We start from the raw sequence: 20,180 nt of genomic DNA, 5'->3' as shown, positions 1-20,180 counted from the left end.
AGAGCCAAAGCTTGCCCGAGCTCGTTTGTGGCAATTCCGGTCGTTTTTTGACAATTTGATGCGCAAAATTAAATTGGGATCAATTTATCACCATCGTACAGGGTGAGTGATTGTGAGCTGATTGGCCGAGTTGACGGAAGATACACCGCGCGACAAAAAAAAATAACCGAACGGACGAACTGGGTGCTGAAATTGACACAAGGCATCATGATTGTCACCTCGATGATGGTGGAATTCGCCCGATACAAATAAACGCTGGAAAGAAACGACCCAGCGATGAGTGACGCACAACCATCGATCGGATTGGCAAACAGAACACCATCCACCTCCATGACAAGTCTCGGGGGGGGTGGGTTTTTTTGGCGAGAGAAAAATGACACCAACGCCAATGCACGAACCAAACCCGCTGATACTGAAAGGATTAAGGATTAAGCAAAGCCACGTTTCACGATCGTTTCTACAGCGTCGGTGGAGAGACGATCCGGTGCGGTAGTTCGAGACGAACCACTTCCGGGTTTCACTGTTGACATTTAATTTATTCAAAGCTATTTATCATAAAGCGCGTTGGCGAAAGACTGAACGAGTTGCCACCAAAGACCCCATCCGGAGAGTGCGCGTTCCGCGTAACTGTTGACAGATTTACCAGCAACAAATCGTGGCTCGACTCACCTTGCCGCCGGAAGCAAAATCTGAGCGTGATGGGTAAGGTCTTGAGGAATTGATGACAGAAAACTAACCGAATGACAAATATTAGCAATCTATTTGAATTATGTTTACACGCTAAAATACCTTCTGGGTTTCTGGCCGGAGTGCAACAGGACGAGTGAGTGGTGGTTCTGCCCCGGATGGCGATGGGAAACCCTTCTATAACGTAAACGAAGCATGTAGTGTTTACCTACGAAAATCATCCACCTCACTGACTAATGAATGATAATTAGGCGTATTATTTCGAGATTCCCAAGTAGCACAGAAAATAAAAACAGAAAAAGCAGCAAGGTATCTCATTTTTTTCATTATTTTGTTTCTCTAGGTGGTTGCGTGTGCCGTTGTGTCAATTTACCAATGAAAGTGTTTCGAAACAAGTTGTTCGCTACCGCAAACAATCATGCTAATGGACGGTTAAATAGTGACCGTAGCGAAAACATCAAAAGAATGTAGACATCGTATTGACAAATTGTCCATAGACATATTTGTGGAACTCTAGCGGTTCAAGGGCGAACCTTATCGCGTAGTTGTTAATTTGGTTTTGCCACATTGGAACCATTGGTTTTTGGGGAGTAAAGACAACTTAGGGTACCGACTTACTAGGTTATGCCTGCAATAACTAGCGTTGTTGCAGCTTGTAACAACGACGATGCTCACATAGAACACGACAAACACAACTCGTAGTAAATCACATTTAGGACTTTTTTTGCATTCTTTTTTAATAAACTAACACAAATTACTTTACACCTTCCGTAAGCGTAGATCTATTAAATCGTGTTTTCCTTGACCATATTACCTCGTTTGTGTCCCTTAATTCACGCCTTCATTGCTCTAAATAGCGAAATAAATGTCGTCACTCGATTGATGATTTAATCAATCAAACAAACAAGATTTAATTTTTCCGCGTTATCGGATAGTCAGGTCATGTCAGTGTTGGATAAACCTAATTCCCAGTCATGAATCTAAATGAATCACTCAACAGAATGACTAACTCTGGATCTCTATTTTCACTTTATAAATATTTAAAATCATATTAATATTATATTATATTATATTTAAAATTTATTAAAACTTAAGATATTTTGTTTTTATATTAAAATTAAAGTATATTTCGATAACTCGTCCCGTCGTCGTTCGATGAACACAAGTCCACATGAATTTACTATTTTTTAATAATCTACGATGATACATCTATTACGATAATAGAAATATTTTTGTGACATCGATTGTTTCAAGGAAAACGCTCTTCGTAAAAAATGTTTGACGAATTTTCCAGAAACTGGGCAATCTACTTAATAAACTTTTTTACTTTTATTTTGACAACCTTGAAAAGATTATTGCGATGCATTGTACTGTCAGCAATCAAGCATTGAATTTTATTTTAGTTTTAAACGGACGCCAAATGTAAATAAAAACAATGTAATCTTAACATGCCTGATTTACGTCAATCGTTCACTGACAGATAGAATTCCGTACACACCAATCAACACCTTCCGAGTAAGGGGATTATCGCCGTTGGCTTCTTCGAACGCAGTACCGATTGTTGCCCTATTAATCCAACACCACTAGATGGCCGAAACCGATTACCAACCGTGCCTGGTCGAATGGTATTGTTTTTTTCTTTGTTTGTTCTTGCTTCAGGAAATAACTCCCCTTAGAATACATCTCACTTCATTCGATGGTTAGTGCTGGTGACGGCAACCGATAGCTTTATGTCATTGTCCAAGAGATGACATGGAAAATCTCCCACTCATTCCGCAATCCCAAGCCCACCTTCGACGAACATCTGTCTGGCGAATGCTCAATGGAGCAAAAGCATTCATTGCCATCGTCCATCGGATTAGGCACACTGGGGGCACACCTTTTGTGCAATAATATTTATTGTGATTAAATATAAGTCACTTCCGGCCAGGTGGATCAGGTGACACTGGTACCAGCTACCGTACGTCTTTAGCATCGTTTACTCACCCTTGGGCATCTAAATAGATACACACGCACGCAGCCTCGGTCCCCGAATGCTGCCCAGCATGTCTGTCCATGCTCATTTCGGTTGTGGTTTGCAACGAATGTTCGTGGCTCCAATTCATCGCTTCTGCTTTTCCTATTCTAGTAAAGAGTCTGTTTTTGCTCTGGCTCGTTACAGTAACTACTGTTGTGTTGTGTCTTGTCCCTGGGGGTAGTAAAGCGAAGGTACGCCCCTGCAGATAGGAAACTTCTAACACCCCACACAGCGTCCCTTTCGCCGGGCGGACCGTTTACGAAGACAGGACAGGGCACTCATATTTCATCGCTAACATTATACTGCGGCAAGAATTAACAGGCTGACATTGTAATCTACCTGGCCACTGTGGGGTGCCCTGCCACTGTGGTTTGGGAGGTTCGTGTGCGGGCTCACGTTTCCGGAAAAGTCAGCCAGTTCGTTTTTCGTGTTTTTCCGTGTTTTGTGAGTTTGTGTATGAACCTGTTCAATATTTCCCCAAAGCAAGAAATCAAGATTTAGAAGCATGCGGACAACCGACAGGGTACGTTTTATGATAAATTTGTTACAGTTTGCTTCACGTCCCATCATGCGCACGTCCGGCCAAACGAACGGTAAACGGTTTTGGCTATGCTTCAAACAACCAACTTTTCAAACACCATTTTCACTCCGGTGCCTATCGTAGAAGCTATCAAACTTCTAGATTGTGACGAAAGATGGAAGACGTTTTGATCGCTAAGGAAAAATGTTTTCGAAGTTTTTCGTGTTTACAAAGTTTTAATTTTAACTTTCTTTCAATACATCAGTAGCGAAGTAAGAGAGTACCAAAATATCCAGTTCAATTATCCAATTAATAATTATTCAATTAATCATTCAGACAATGAATCAAACTTTTATCACAAATTATTTAAGTAAATTGTACGTTGTACAAATAAATTCAAGTTAAATTAATATTATGAATAGTTCGATGTCTTGCATGGTACGTTTTAAAATGTCTTTAGTACCATGGAAGACATTTTAGTCCCTTCAACCTAATGTTACTTCAAATTCACACGTACACATATTTAAACCTTCTTCAAAAAGTTTGAGAAATAGATGTACCAGAAAAAGCACTTAAAGTTTGTGCGCGGCATCTTCTCAAAACAAAATAGTAATTTTAAAGGAATCAAATCCCATACGAGCCGTAACAAATATACTGTACAGGCAGTCCCCGAGATACGCTATTATAGCGGACCGGGGATAACCCGGGAAAAATCCGCGTAACTCGAATTTCCGCGTAAGTCGAATCCTGGTGCAATTTCGTTTATACTTCAAAGTCAGCGAGTCAAATTCCTTCTCTGCACTTGGTTTATATAGCGAATCAGGCGATTTTTAGAAAGATTGCATTAAAATAAGTAAAAATCATACGTTTTATATGACGAAAAAGGTATTTTCAATCAAATTTTTACCTTTTTGCTTAGATTTTGTGCTATAAACTCTGTCATCTGTCAAATTTCCAAAAACCGCGTATCTCCGAATCCGCGTATAAGAGGAACCGCGTATCTCGGGGACTGCCTGTACATTGATAGGTTAACAATCGAAAAACGAAAAACGGACACGTACGAAGAGAAAGGCAGTGGGTCGAAAGGTATGCCATTCATTTACGAAGTTAAAATTTCTTATACTTTTCCTTAGTGGTATCTTTGAAAAAAAAAGTTGCATTGGTCGCTTGGTAAAATGCATCCCAACAACCAGCCTGTCATTGTATTTTTTACTAGAATTTTATTCAATACTGTGGTTTTCAAGCATTAATTGTGAATCAGTATAAACAGAAGAGTAATGGTACTCGTCACTGAAACTCGGTACAAAAATGTAGTACCATATCGAGCTGATGAGTTCATAATAGCAATCATTATTATTGCCACGAATCGAGAGGCATCACCATTACCATCATTAAGCATGACAGCAAAAATGGGCGGCCCTCGACACTGGCACATCTACCATCGCTCTGTAAAGCATTTCACGGTCAGCTCCGTTATATCTCCCAGCGGTAATGAGCGGTTAGTTCAACCGGGTCACAGTACTTTCGTGGTAAAAACAGGAAATGAACACTGGGCAAAATGCAGAGCAGGCAAGGAAAACCTGCCTCGGCTATTATTCAATCAAGCATCAGGTGACTCAAGCACACAAATGAACGTGTTTTCTATACGGTTGTGGCCGGATACCGAGGAAACGAAACATAATGAGGTGGGATCATGGCCCTTTTTTTTTTTGTTCGTCAACAATCATCCATAATTCGACCTAATTAATACCGGCCACCCATGATGGATGGGTTTCGAGCATGTCAAGGGCGATATTTATAGAGGATGTAGTAGATGGGTAGCTAGGGGGTTAAAACGTTCGCTACACGGATGCTCACTGACTCGGTTATTTAATAATGTTCGTTCTATTCTTTTCCTCCATTTCAGACGTGCCGACTCACCTGGAGAAAGTGCTGGTGAATGAGACAGCTCAAATCAAATGCGACGTCTCATCCAATCTCACGAACGATCGTATCCTGCTGGTGGTGTGGTACAAAGATAACGTACCAATCTACAGGTAAGTGACAATGTTTTTTTTTTCAGAAAGTCATCTATTAGATCCTGAAACTACCGCACACATCAGCGCAAAACAATTTGTAACTTTCGATTGACGTTACTGCTTTTCGGATGCATTCCACACGATCGTAACGGACGGACGAAAACGTTTCAGAGGAAATGACTAAACTAATCTCGTTGCAACCTTTGAAGTGGCGTTGCTCCTGATTCTGTTGCATCGGAAGTCATCAATGAAGAAGCCCTTTTTTCTCTTCTCCCTTCACAACCATTAGCAATCGTTTCACCTTAGCGAAGCGGCGCTCGCGAATACATTCATTTGCTGCCGCTTTCACTATCACCCGCTATCTTGGCGGTGTTTGGCCAATTCGGGAATTTATCGTTCGTTAACAGAGCCCCACACAACGTCTTGCTTTAAACCTTCTTATCGACGATGATCCGTTTTTTTTTCTTTGTGTGCTGTGGTTGCTGTTTTATATTTTCAGTTTTCCCCAACACTGGAGCGCAATGCTTCGTGACGATGGTGACGAAATGATCGTAAAATATTCAAACCATCAATCTTCTCGTTTTACACGACCCAATAACGAACGGTGGGTGCCGCTTGGAAGCAACCCACGGCAAAACCCGGTCCACCAATTACGTTAAACCCGTGCTGCGTCCCGGTAGGATGGATATTTGAGCGTCATACTTGAAGCTAAAGTTGGTGTAGAAAATAAAAAAAAAGACAAAATCACACACCGGATGACAATCTCGAGGACGGAGCTGTGGGTTGGGGTTAGGAAAAAAATAATTTACATATCGATAACTTTATCGGGCACATCGTTTCGTTCGGGCACGTTGGAACTCCCTGTTTGTGAGCGTGTGTTGGTTTTTGTGTATGCCAATCTGCACAGCCACTCGTTGACAAAGTCGGTAGCAAAATATTCAGCAGCTCGGGGCTGATGAAAAGATCAACACATTCACCGTACAGTTCAGAGCAGAAAAGCAAAAGGAGACAAGAAAAAAAAGAAGCAGAAAAAACACACACACACCAAAACCCATCACAGCCACTTTACCATCGAACATCGGGGTGAAAAACAATTTTCAATCTAACTACCATTTTCCCCGCACGTTTTCGCTCGCCAAGGTTTCTCGGAACGATGGTAAACGTCATTTTTTTGCATGAAAAACTCGACTGAAAATATATATCACCTCGCATGGTGATCTGATCCTGCTCCGAGGAAAACATACTCCGAACACACCATGGATGCACACACCTTGCGTGGGCAACGGCAGTAGGCAGCATAAACATATCGTCTATTTTCATAATAATATTGTGTAAGAATAGCATCAAACACGTAGCCGATCTGAGCATTTCGTACCCACCTGGTAAATATGCCCCTGGAAGCTTCATTGCGAAAGGCTCTGATTTTTTTTTAACACCCAATAGGCGGCCCTTCCCCCATTTTTCTCCAATCCACGTTCATCCACCATCCCCAACCCGGCTGGTTATACTCTTCAGTGGAACGCAAATTGGATTGGATATGTGATGAGGATCGCAAACAAGATATCGTTCCCACGTGCTTGCAGTACGCACTGTGCCTTTCCCACGGCGAAGCTTTCGCAGCCCGCGACTTGATGTGGCGATGTAATGCTTGTGTATTCATAAGTGATGGCTTTGCATAGCATTTTTACTTCCTCCGGTCCTGACGCCCTCTCACGCACTTCCTGTGGAAAGTGTTTGCTTACCTCGTCCTGCGTACATATAAGCTTTGAAGAATGTCGGTGCTATCTCACCTTTTGCATTGTGACAGAAAAGTGGAAAAGGAATCGTTCTTCGTGAATAAGGGCGATATGTAACGTAAATGTATGCATACCGCATATTTTACATGAAAATATAAAACATTTGCTAAAAAGCGACAGTCGGTTGCTACCAACTTTCCATCGCGACAAGTTTTTCAACAGTATGACAAACGGACCATTTTCCCTGGGGTTAAACATTATTGTAAAAAAGGTAACATTACTTTAGTTTATATGTTTGGAATAAAATGTATGCAGCTTATATATTATATTTGTTTCTATTATTCATTTTTTTCCAATTTCATCAACGTTAACCAGCCAAGTACTAGGTAATACTCCGGTCGAGACTGGGATAAGCTTGTCTCAGATTAACAAGAGTAAAGATGAAAATAAAAATAAATGTGTAAAAATAAATGGTTTTTGTATATTTAAAGAAAAATAATTCCACATTTTTTCCATTTGCAAACAAACCAGCTAACAAAAGAGTTTTTTTGTGAATTTAAAATTCGTATTTAAACTCGTATCTTTTGTATTTAAAAAACGCAATACAGGTATTTTCCATTCTACGTCAATACTTACATCGCATTATATTATTTGTACATGAAAGTTATAAAGTCGAATTCCTTATTCGCTAAGAATTCATTCATTCATTCACGTTTACACGAAACGATGTTTTGATGGCTAATCTCACCCTTATAAGCAAAAATAGATGATCTTATACGACGTGTCAAAAATTAAAATTAAATTAAAAATTTATTTAATTAAATCAAAACCAAATTATAATTTGGTGCTATAAACTAACTATTCTATAACAATTTGATAAGCAACGTTCATGAGCATTCAGGTAAACCGTTTATCGCGTATCTCATGGACTTCATGCAGATTCGAGTTTATCTGTAAGTTTTTAAGGTATTTGGAGCATGCGGATTAAATGAGGAGCCTTTTTTAAACATATGGTGATGCTCGGGTCGCTGTAGAATGTGTGATCTTTGTTAGACAATTTGCCATTCTGACACATTCACATTAGTGGCGTTCAACGTCAGATAATGCATTTTTGATATTCTCCTTAGATTTTTTTTTATTGAACTAAAAGTATTAGAATAAATATGTACTTCATTTTGCCCTCCTGTTAAACCCCTGTTATGAAATTATACAACATTTTAAGGAAAAAGATTGCATAATTAAAACAATCCTGATTGTAGACTCGAATGTGGGACTCAAGTTTTACTCAATATACGATACACAAAAAAACAAATTTAACTTCTTTAAAGGGAATGCGCGGAGCGAAGCTTTCCGGGACATACGCTTAACAAATGCCACAGCCATCGTGAATACAAAACATACATCGGTGTACGGTGTAATCTCCTAAACATTCTGGATATAAATTTTTATCCCGCACTGCAGACTGTAACGTACCGCAAGTTCGCAAAAGAAAAATAACACAGGTCGTCGTGCGTCGTTTGTTACAAACCGCTGACGATCCGTTGGGGATGGAGGCAACCACCGGCTACATCCACCGCCCATGTCTGATCGATCGTCTATGCGTGTGCATCTCGCACGTTAGAATATCGCAAAAGCCACTGTTTACCGTTTGAAGCGATGTGTTTTTTGGAGGCTTTCTAAACGCAAAGAATCCTTCATGGCATCCTTGTTAAAGCCCAAAGTAAGTGATAGTGATATTGAGTGGTTCCCAACACGGGACCCTCTCCACGCCCACTGCTCGTCTCTACCGGTGCCCCTTCCTGGCGTATACCGTTTTCTACATGCAATAAGGGAAATGCTCTTAGCTGTCACGGAAGCTCGTCTGAACGTACTTCACTCAACCTTTCCCCTCATTTTTTTTACCTCCGTTTTGATCGATGACGAAAATACGACGAGCTTCCTAAATAAATGGATTTGTTCAGCTGGGTTTGTGGGAGTGCATGAACCTCGTAAGGCAAACATGCACGTATGTATGAGAGGATGTGCGGGGAATAGGTTTGAATATGTTCAACATGCAGACAGGCAGAAGGTTGCCATGAAAATAAAGAAAAAACATAAGCTTTAGCGTGTGTGAAAAAAAAAAATCGAAAAAAAGTTAAACAGTAAGCATTTCTTTTTTTGATACATCCCAGCCTGACCGGATGGCACGGTTCCTTACTAATGGAAGTTTGCGGGAACCGCCCAGGCGGTCTTCATTATAACAATGAACTTTATCTTGAACCACATGCCGCTTCGTTATTCCACCGTTGGGGACAGAACGTCGAAGCCGCATAATGTTGCGGAATAATGGATGCAAACGTTGTCAATCAAGGTGATTAATCGGAAAAGTCGAAGAGTTGTGGTTGAAGATACACGTGCACCAGTTCATCCTGTTTCGACAGAGAAGAAAATGTGATGACAACCCTTAGGTAATTCGATACTTCGATGCTTGCTGGCGAAAATAATTTCGCAACGATATAAAATTATTGCCAATATACAGTCTAGGATGTGCCAGGTTTTCACAGAACTAACATTCACGTTCATTAAATTTAACCTAAATTCGCTGGAAACACTCAGTCTCCGATAAATTGTGCCTATTTTCCGAAGAACTCAATTCGATTACGACCGTTTGCAACCATCATTATCGCATAGCCACAAATACTCCATGCTCGAACCACTCACCATGTGGCAGGTCGCTCCCATTCGTACCATTTTCCCCGGGACACGATCGAATTTCTTAATGAACTGAACACTGTGTGCAAGGTGAGACGGTACTGGTTGTTATGGCGGTGAACTCGGCGAAATCGATACTCCGGCCGGGCGCAGGCAACTGGAGTCAAATTCTGCAACAGTGCCACTTGCCATCGAGTGCTCATCGACAGCGGTATCAATACATGTTCCCCCACAGAACTTGCCAGCCACTCGAGACGCAACATCTTCTCAAGATGACGCTGAGAAGCTGTCAAACCACTCCGGAGGGCCTTCGAGGCCCTCCCGTGTGATTGTTTCGATGGGTGGTTGGGTATGAATTCTCGATTCCGTATGCCTGCCTTCCATTGCCTAGACACTTCAAGCAAGCTGGCGTATGAAACTCAATACCGAACTCGAAGCAAAGTGGGAGAAATGCTCAACACGGCCACATACAGCGATGGCTTCCCGGGCAGTGCAGAAGCAGCCGGCCGTGCCACACACTCCACAGTGCGCTTGGTACGTGCTACAGGTCGAAAAACTGGTAGCTAATCCGATACTGATACTGATCCCACTAGCAAGATTATTCAAATAAGGTCAAGACTTTCGACGAGAAATCGGCTCAAAGTCAAACAGTGCAAGAACCGAACACACACCGAAAGGGGCCTGCAAATGCACCTTTCGGGAGTAACCAGGGAATGGGTGCACGTAAATCCGCAAAACCACTTCAATTTATCGACAAAACTCAATCCTCCCTGCTGCTTCAATGGGTGGTAAATAAAGTTTTCCCTCTATGTTCGATAAGGAAAGGGGGAAACAAAATACTCTGCAGCGGTAAGCTCAAACAACACAATTTATGGGAAAATAAACTCAGTACAAATTCTTTTAGCTTCTTTTAATTTGTCTCTACGTTCGAATGCCCAATCCGGTGCTAGTTGTGATCCCTTCGAGCCCAATTAGAATAGTACGGTGTATAAATAGAACCAATCCTAAAGCAATGAGACCGGCTTGCAAGTCGAGCCATTTGTCAAAAAATGTCTTCATTTGTCCCGCTGAGCCTGACTCCTTGGCTACGGATATTACTTTGCCCGTTCTAGTTTCGTGTTTCCCTTTCGATTCCGTCCAACTGGATCAGAATATTGAATCTTGCTTGTTTTTTTTTTGTCTTCGTCTGTTCCGTACTATCCTTAACGACCTCCGTGCTAGTTGCGCACCGTCCCACTGAGGCAAGCATAGCAAATAGTAGTCGGAACTTCATCGTCATCGTCATCAGTACCGCAGTCAAAATCGGTATAGATAGGAAGGTAATAGCTACCTGAGAATGTGCACGAGCGGACAGGAATCATAGCTTTTTCCATGCAAATCATCCTCTCCTTACCTACCGGGTGCACCCTGGCACTCACCTCAAGGAAACCGAAGTAGTCCCGGACATGTCAACGAATAGAATGAAATGTCAAAAGTCCCCTGACCCAAAAATCTTTGAATGTACCATAATACTCAGACTACCCCGGGGGGGATGGTATTTGCTTCTGGAAATCTACAAATAAAATGTAGGTAGACGATTGGCACTGGGCAACTGCGGGATATTGAATCGATTTCTATGCATACAGCGCTGTATGTAAAGGGAAAAACATAAAGGCACACGAGTTTTCTGGCACCGGTGATCGGTGCGGGTTGATAGTTATTGGGATAGACTCCATGTTTCTTGGGTTTGCTTGCCCAGGTTTATAACGATGTTTCATTTCCTGGTAAGTGAATCTCTGGGAATAAACTTAGGTATGTGTGCTGAAAGCTGGTAACAGCAAATTGAGAGATGCTTAATTGTTTTCCTCAATCAGAGGGAAATCAATTCTAAAACTCCACAAATGCTTTAATTGTTTTATTATTTTTTCTGACAATTTTCAAATAACATTAATAATCGTGTAATTTTTGTGCTCTCTTATTTTTATTTCAGCTTCGATACTCGTGGACCTCATGTCAACTCGCCTTCACACTGGAAGGATGTTGCCATCTTGGAAGATCGTGCCAACTTCAAAACGACACGAGAACAAAGCCGGGCGATGCTGGTCATCAGTCCTGTTCAGGTTAGTATCACCATGGAGCAATGTAGCAACAGGTTTGTTCAACCACTAAGTAATGCGATCGCAAAAATGATTCATTTTACTCCAAAAACGCTATCAAAGCTTCAAACTAAAGAAAATCTTAAAAATAATTACTCAATTTATAGAAAAAAATGATTTCCCATTATGATCGCTGTCCGCTCGTGTGAAGAATCAATCCAACAGCAGACAAGCGCTCACTTTCCAAATAACCCAATATTTGTTCACCATTTCCTGGTCCACCGTACACCTTTGCGCCGTTTGCCCAGTGTGAGCTTGCTGTGCAGTTTTACATTCCAATTCACCCTCGAAACCTGCCACTCAATCACTTCAAGCGTCGGTGAATTTTATTCATCTCAGCATTACACCATCGGAAGATGGTGTCGTCCGATAGCGGACCTGATTGTTGAATTGAAATTCCATTTTTACACACCATCGCCACCAACAGAGTCCAGCTTTTTCCCGGATGGAAATCTTCACAGACATTGTCAATACCGTCGAATGAGAGCCCAAAACGAAGGGAAAATTGAAAACCCATAGCAGAAACGACTAGAATTAAAAACATCCCCGTGGGCAGAGAAGTAAGAGCAGGGAGGGTAGAATGGCGGGTCCAATTTGCATTCTGCTTCGGCAGAGTCTGCGTTTCGGTTTATTTTTTCCTTCATTGTAGAGAGCGACCAGCTTTTATTTAGCCCGACGGAACACTCGTCTTTTTTCCTGCAGGCGAAGTGAAGAAGAAAAATGTGTTCTCCTTCATTGCTTCGTTGGTATTTTTATAGCTTTTGTCCATTTGCCCATCGAGACAGGCTTATCAAATGAAATGAGTAAACGTGCACATTATGTATGAAAATAGTTAAAAAATAAAAGCACCATGGAAAGAACAGTGAGGTAAGCGGGTTGCAAGGGGAAAATTATTTCGCATTTTAATCGAAATCAATTGGTTCTCATCCCATAGACGATTAATTGGTGCATCCCATGGTTGACTGGTGGCAAATGGTTTGCATTCCCTTCCAAAACCCACCATGCTCGACGAATGTCGATTAGAATCGCAAATCGATACGATTCTATTCGCTGAAACAGATTTCAGCAACATTCGATTCTACCGCGTCGCCACAGCAAAGAGAAAGGCTAGCCCCAAGAAAGGAATGGCTGGCGGAATGAGAAGAGACTATTTCTTGAAATCCACCAGCATTCCAGTCCCATCAAGACGTTCGATTCATTGTCGATGTGTCGATGGAGAACGAAAATATATTACGATCATTAAGGAATTCCACCCAACCATGCCAGAAATCTTGCAGCAAGCAAGCGGATTGGAATGGATTAGCCATCGGAGAAACGAGATTTCAATTGCCCCGAGGGAATGGTCATTTATTTTGGCCCAATTTCGAAACCATTTGCACTTCGGACTGGTGATGGACCGAGGATGATGGAACTTCTCGTGCTTTCGATTGTTGTGAATAATGGAAAGCTTAAGCATGTCGAGATATTTTTTTTCTATTTGGACACGTGAACGTGTGAGCGCAATATCCTATTAAGAGCACTCGATTCGGGCCATCAAGCGACTTTAAGCTTTTCAACTGACAATATTTAATCCAATAATCGTCTTGTTTGGGAAATCTGAATTTCGATATCTATTATTGTTAAGTGCATGCATATTTTATTTATTGCTCCACTGTGATCGCACTGAGGCTACAATTGCCGTTTAAAAAAGGGATTGTAGCTGACAAGCTGCTTAAAAAGGAAACTCCTCCAGTCTGTCCGTTTTGTGGCATGTAATTCATTTGCTCTTAGATTGTTACGCATATAACAAGGTTGCGCAAAACGCTCACAGTCGAACGCCATCATCTAGCATTCCAATATCTTTTCTGGCGAACGTGCGAAAGGCCAGAGTAGTTCGTGTTGTTACATTGCGAACGGGTGCGAAAGGAAATAGTGCGTGCCACTGCTAGGTTAGCAATTCTGCCGGATCCTGATATTGTTCAAGATTTCTAGTAGCTAGGAAGCGATTGATAAGAAATCACATACGTACACTTTACTAACACTACTTCACGTTTTGCATATTGTAAAAATTATTCATCAGACAAACCATTCGATTGAGTTTATAGGTAAGCCACCATTTTTTAGAATAATTAAAGAAGTTCCTTCTTTGGTGGCCGGCAATGATGGAATTATTTTGCATGAAAAGTTTCACGAAATGTTTCATGCACTAGACGGTATCTTAATTGCCTCTAGATAAATTTTTAATCTCATCTAGATCAATAATGAATTATAGAAACAAGAAAGGGAAGACATCGGAATAAACAGTAGCTTACAGAGCATGGAGATCGCAAGATAAGTTTCTTTTTGGTTTCGGTTACGGAAATATTAGCGAAGGATACCGCGCGCGGATACAACTTGTTAAGTGACTGAGTGAGTGAGTGATTTCTCATTTTTTTAAAAAAAGGTGAGATTAAAATGAGTTTTGCTAAATTTATACCAAAACATGTACAAGCAAAAAAAAACAGCTCAATTAGTTTACAAAATCAAATGCTAACGATGCGTAAACCGATTTCACCTTTGTATAAATTGTTATCACTAAAACAAAAAGAATAAAAATCACGTCCGAAAGTGATGACGCTTCGAGGATTGATTCCAGCTTTGATCAACTCCTCACTAAAGGCGCTTGTGAATGATTCTTCTCGATCGATGTTTTAAGCCCAACACTATTAAAAACTTTTAAAGTTTAATACTGCTTGTATATAATGCTTTTTTATCCTAAAATATATGCAATATTTTCTTTATGTAATTAATTTTCCAAATGTCATAATGTACATCGGAAATTGGTGATTGTAGCATCTCACCACCAGCAAGACGAACAACCATCTTGCTAGTTGTTTCAACCATAGAAATAATTTCTAGCACCACGGAGACCTCATTCATCATATTCAGCTTAACCCACCGTCGTATTGAGTGTTCTGCCTTCCCTGTACTAACATAACATTTTCGTTTCGCTCTTTACAGAAAAAGGACGCTGGAATCTTTCGATGTCGGGTAGACTTTTTGCTATCACCTACGAAAAATAGTAATGTAAATCTAGAAATTGTGGGTAAGTAAGCTTGTGCACATAAAATCACACAAACCAGACGCATATCATACAAAGCGCAGCCATTATGCTACAACAAGAACACATGCTGAATGAAGTGGCTTTTCTTTGTGTATCAAGTTTCACGGTATTGAAACAGCGAGAAAGTAATCACTAACGTGGAGGGTGACAAACGTGGAATGGTTTTAAAGTGATGTTTTTCCCTGTATTTGTGTCGTATTGTTTTCCGGTTTGTGGAAACCACCTTGTTTTTATGGTGGCCAGCATTTTTTGGTGCATTGTTTGTTGTCACTCTCCGAGTGAACGAGCTTTTCGCTCAAGCACGAAAATACGCCAATACTTTTACTTCGTTTATTTTCCCTTCTACCAGTGAATGTAGAACAAAACACGATCAGAGGACCTAGACAGGTAAGAAACAAATATGGGGTGTTTTTCTCGCAAAGTTCTGAATACGACGAGGTTCGTTGCACTCCTTACCATATTGGGGAAAGAAAAACCATTCCGTTCGTGAAGCATTTTAATTGGGGAAACCCGCTTTGCAAAGAAACAATCGTGAGGAACAATGCGTCCTCGTTCTCAATGCGGTGCGATTCATTCATTCAACAATGCACAACGGCCCGGAAAATGGTTAGCCAAAGAGGTGAAATCCGACTGAATGCTGCTGACCACAATACGTTTCCGGCGTGACGCTTAATTGCATTTCGTTCTTTGTGTGTTGATTTGATGTGTTGCTCACACTGAAGCGACGCTTCAAGTATGCTCAACTATGGTGCATGCAAAGTTTAAATGAATTTCATTTTCAAAATAATTTATTCTACACCTAACTAACATCCTTCCACGAGCAGAATCGCTACGGTGCAGCACAAGCAAAGTAATCACTCAAAAAGCGTGTAAAATAATTGCATGGTTTAAGCGCTTTGACCGTCTCCCAGTGGAGCACCCCAATCTCCTTCGTGACGGTGCCATTAAATGATCTTTTTTAAACTCATCTGTTGAGCGACGAGTTCTTAGAGTGCGCTACATTAATATGATGCACCACCAGCACCATATCCATCGTTAGCGTCGTACGGTAAGCCGCCATTTAACGGCCATAGGAAAGACGCCCAGCCCAGCTAACGGCACGTTGCTATTCAAGCCTTTACGTTCCGTACCAGACGAATGGTGCCCAGCACATCAAACGACTCGCTGGTGTGTGTAGAGCTTCCGTAAGTGCGTCGCCGGTTTTTACAGCACCCAGCATATAATCATCAATGTGTGACTATCATCAACGAAATTGCTTTCCATCCTGCCGTTCAACCGGAGTCACACCGCACGTTGAAGGGAGGCAAAAAGATGAATGACACCAAGATGGCGGCATTCTTCCAAATACAGGAATCAGTATGTGTGTGTGTGTTTGTGTGTGTGTGAGTGTCGATGTTGGTTGAAACAAGCATTAAAAAAGAACACTCCGTACGTAGTCATATCTTCACCACATCATTCGATGCGTTGTTGCGTGATTCGACAGCTCAAGATTTAAATTATGCAAATGCAAAATATGCAGTACACTTTCGGTGATTGCAAACAATAAACTCCCCTACACGGGAGAGGTTTCCCCATCATCATCATCATCATCATCATCAGCATCATTCACCTGTTGGTTTCGAGAGCATTTGGTGTTTTATGCGGCACTCTTAAGTACGCTCTTTAAGCTTTAAATTTCATATCTTTAGTGCTTTTTGCACTGCGTTCGCCATCTTCCTTCTGCCCAATAACCTGTGGGATGGCATTTTGTTTCCCATTTTTTTCGGATGAATTAAGACGAAAAGCTTTCTTATGTATGGTATGCCGTTTTATGTTCGACTTTCTGAACGTATTTCCTCAAATATGAGCTTTAGTGATATATGTTGTGCCCTTACGCCATTCGAGTGCATTTGTTTATGTGCTCGTTTACAAGTAAAAATTGCCAGGTATTCTGCAAAAACAAGTCCATCATTACATTCCATACCTTAAATTGTAATTATGTTTACCTTACCTTTTTGCATAAACCCCCAACCGATCCTTTGGCAGGAATAAACAAACCCGTACGCCAAGAACTTTATTACATTTCTGACCCATAATCGGGTTGGCCGGATCGAGCGAGTCGGTAAACAGCTTCACCGCGTATTGATGGCTGCAACGCAACGCAGTCGATAATTCGCCCTTTCCATCGTCCTTGGTATCACACGGGGCTTGCGGATGGTAGCCCTCATTTGGCAGGAAGTTTTGGGTGCCCACGAGCGGTCCGAAGCCCACCGTGTAGCGCGACGTGTAGATCACCTGCACGTACTTTGCATCGGTTCCGGCGATCCGGCGATTCGGCCCAATATCGAACGGGTGAGAAAACAGGGGACCGGCCGGGTCCAGCGCATAGATGGTTCCGATCCGTCCGGGCAACAACTTACCTGTCATGCCAGCAATCTGACCGCCCATGCTGAACCCAATCAGGGACACATTCTCCAGTGGGAAGTAAAGCAAGCTAATGTACTGCAAAAACCCAAACAGATAGTTGGCCACCAGCGGAGCGCTCTGGCGGGCGGTAATCTGATACCCGAACTCGGCGTACGGTCTCCAATCCAGCAGACAGTAGTTGGTGTTTTTCACGAACCGCAGATAGCGTGTGGTCAGCTCGTTGTACAGTGTGAGGTTGCTGCTATCCCGCCAGCCATGGATCGCGATCGTCAACGGCAGCGTGAAGTTAAGCTTCTCCCTTACGTTGACATCGCCGAAGAATACCTCCTGAAACCGCAGTTCCGATGTTTTCGTGCAGTGCAGCCTTATATTGTTCTGGGGCACCAGTGTTTCAAACCCGGTCGTACGCGGCGGTGGCACGATGAAGGAATCAAACAATCTCGCAAGCGGACCTTCCGTCAGCGCTGACAGCACGTCCTGCAAATCTGCTCCACTGGCATCGCTCACGATGCTGCAGAGCAGAGCGGTGAGAAAAATTAGCGCCTTGGACATGCTGTAGCATCCACCTACAGCTGGCAAAGTTAACAGACGAATGAAGATTGCAGCGAATCTGGAAACGTCTTATTACAAGAGCGGCGATTTGATACGATCACGAACAAGGAAACGGTTACGTTAGCGGGTGCGTGGATGTTTAACCCGAACAAAACAACGACCAGCTGTTGAAACAGCTAAAATGTGGTTCAAAACAGTTGCAGCTGCCAGACGATCGGTACGCGGAATAAGAATTGGAGACTTTGTTTACTCAAGCTTTTCTAGTTGCCCTTGAAAGAAGCGCTTCCGATCATGGTACGAGCTCTATTTTCCTAAATCGGTCCAATTTCTTCTTCTTCGATTTTGTGGAAGTTGTATTGGGTTTCCATGAATTTGTGGATGACATAATTTGAGTAGTAGATAGAAAAAAAAATAGGCTTGAATTCTTTTTGTTGAGATTGTGTGTGTTCCACGGAGAGTTGATTTGATATGAAGATTTTAAAATCTGTGTGTTCGTGCGATTATTGCGAATCGGTTGAAAACAATTCACGATCGTCCAATAGCTGAAAAAATCATTTACAGGTTTACTAAAGTTTGGTTAGTTTACTTATTAATATAGAGGATAAAAATGTGGCAAGTATTCACTACTAAGTCTGCATAGTCCATTTTAATTTGAAACAAATTCAAAAATTGTTATAAGTTTCTCGTTTGCCTCTGTGAATGCTCTGTGAAAAATTCAGAAGGATTATCTTCTTCTACATTTTGGACGTTTTTAAGCAGCTGTAACATGATGACAGTGTATAATGTCGTATTTATTTAAAAAAAAACATTCGAGTATGCCAAATTAAGTATCAGATGTAGGGATACACATTTTTAAAACCCAAAAACTTGCATAACGCATTAATTACTCTGTTTACAAAACGGATTAAACGTCGATGATGTAAACTCTGGTAATTAGGGTTCCAGACATTCGAACATTGCCTCAACGTATACTAGTGTGTATTTGTAGCAAAAATTGCTTAAAATGTGTTTGACGTACCTGTCCCATCACTACATTCACACAATTTTCTCAGGGACGAAAATAGACACACGCATATTTAACGAACCGGTATTAGCAATTAAATTTAACAAATGGATTGATTTTTTGATTTTTACTTGAACAAGCTTTTTTTTTATTCACTTTATATAGGCTTTGTGCCAATGGCTGTCATTCGCCTCTTTGCTTTACATCTAATTTGAAATACATAAACATTCCCTCAGCTCCCCAATTTCCTTTGCTCTTTACAATTCATTTCATAATTTAATTTCTTTAATAAAGTTTCAAATGTTTATTTCATTTGTATCCTGGTTTGCTAATAAATTATCAATATTACTATCTAAATTATTGTTTTTCCTTTCTTTGACATATCATATGCAGTCAGCAAGGATATTTCTGACTGTTACGATTTCCCCACAGTATTTACATCTAGCAGGATCTGTTTTCATTGAGCAGTGGTAGTGCGTCAGTCGTGTATGTCCAATTCACAATCTAGTAAGGATTGCTTGTTCTTTGCTACTCCGGTTGTTTTCATAAGGGGACACTGAGAATTTTAACATTCGAAGCTGAATTTCGTCTAACTTCCATCATTCGTTTTGTCATGCCTGAACTATGATATGTTTTGCCCATATGTTCAAATCCGATCTGGAGAGATTTCCATATAGTCCCGAAGTTAGTTCTCAACCTTCACTGGCTGCGCAGTCTGCTACTGTATTTACTTTAATACCCCAATGACCAGGTATCCAGCAAAAGGTGATTTGAGTAGCTAACCCCAAATTTTCCAGAATTTGAATGTACGGGTTCTTTGATTTGCCCTCTTCTAGGGTGGCCAAGACACTAGCGCTATCGATAAAAATAACGTTAGGTTTGGTGGAGGTTGTTGCTTCTTCTGCTGCTTTTATCATGGCGATCGCTTCTGCCAAAAAAATGCTGGTCTAGTCCGGGAGCTTGATAGAGCATCTGTTGTTTGACGAGATTATGCCACATCCTGCACTAATATTAGAGACAGATCCTGCCGTGTAAATTTGATGATGACTTTGATATCTTTCTTCCAGCAATGTCGCGAAGTATTGGCTTCCGATAACAGGTCTGATACCTTTTGTTGTTTGATTCATCATCAACCAATCTATTTTAATGCTTTATTGATCCCATGGCCGGATTCCATTTCTTCTTTCTAGTTTTTTTATGCAGGGTTTGCGGTTGTTTGTCAGCAAGGCGTCAGCTTTGATATCTTTTTCCAATTGTACAAATAATGTGTTCGAAGGGAGTTTACTACTATTGTTCAGGAAACAAAATTTCGCGCCGAGCGATCAGCGTTTAG

At 41.3% G+C, this 20,180-nt stretch overlaps 2 protein-coding genes across 2 annotated transcripts in view; one reads left to right on the top strand and one right to left on the bottom strand.

Moving 5' to 3' along the window:
* The window catches only part of LOC128309360 (contactin-4), a 191,521-nt gene that overhangs the window by 49,943 nt on the left and 121,398 nt on the right, over positions 1–20,180 (top strand). Inside the window, exons 2-4 of the mRNA XM_053045727.1 lie at positions 5,131–5,260; positions 11,639–11,768; positions 14,784–14,868. Coding sequence (XP_052901687.1) covers positions 5,131–5,260; positions 11,639–11,768; positions 14,784–14,868 — 345 coding nt within the window. The remainder of the gene's footprint in view (positions 1–5,130; positions 5,261–11,638; positions 11,769–14,783; positions 14,869–20,180) is intronic.
* On the bottom strand, positions 16,792–17,844 carry LOC128309361 (endothelial lipase-like). The gene is made up of 2 exons (XM_053045728.1): positions 16,877–17,844; positions 16,792–16,816 (listed from the first exon to the last, which is right to left on the bottom strand). The coding sequence occupies exons 1-2, from the start codon at positions 17,842–17,844 to the stop codon at positions 16,792–16,794; spliced, it is 993 nt and encodes a 330-aa protein (XP_052901688.1).

The sequence above is a fragment of the Anopheles moucheti genome, chromosome 2, assembly GCF_943734755.1.
Source record: "Anopheles moucheti chromosome 2, idAnoMoucSN_F20_07, whole genome shotgun sequence".
In the NCBI taxonomy this organism is placed as follows: domain Eukaryota; kingdom Metazoa; phylum Arthropoda; class Insecta; order Diptera; family Culicidae; genus Anopheles; species Anopheles moucheti.
The sequence above is the reverse complement of the archived record's forward strand: the minus strand, read 5'-3'. Positions and strand labels throughout refer to the sequence as shown.

Coding starts and splice junctions, on each gene's coding strand:
- LOC128309361 (XM_053045728.1), bottom strand. CDS start 17,844: ATGTCCAAGGCGCTAATTTTTCTCACCGCTCTGCTCTGCAGCATCGTG. Junction 16,817..16,876: donor TTGGGGGTTTATGCAAAAAG/GTAAGGTAAACA, acceptor TTGTTTTTGCAG/AATACCTGGCAATTTTTACT.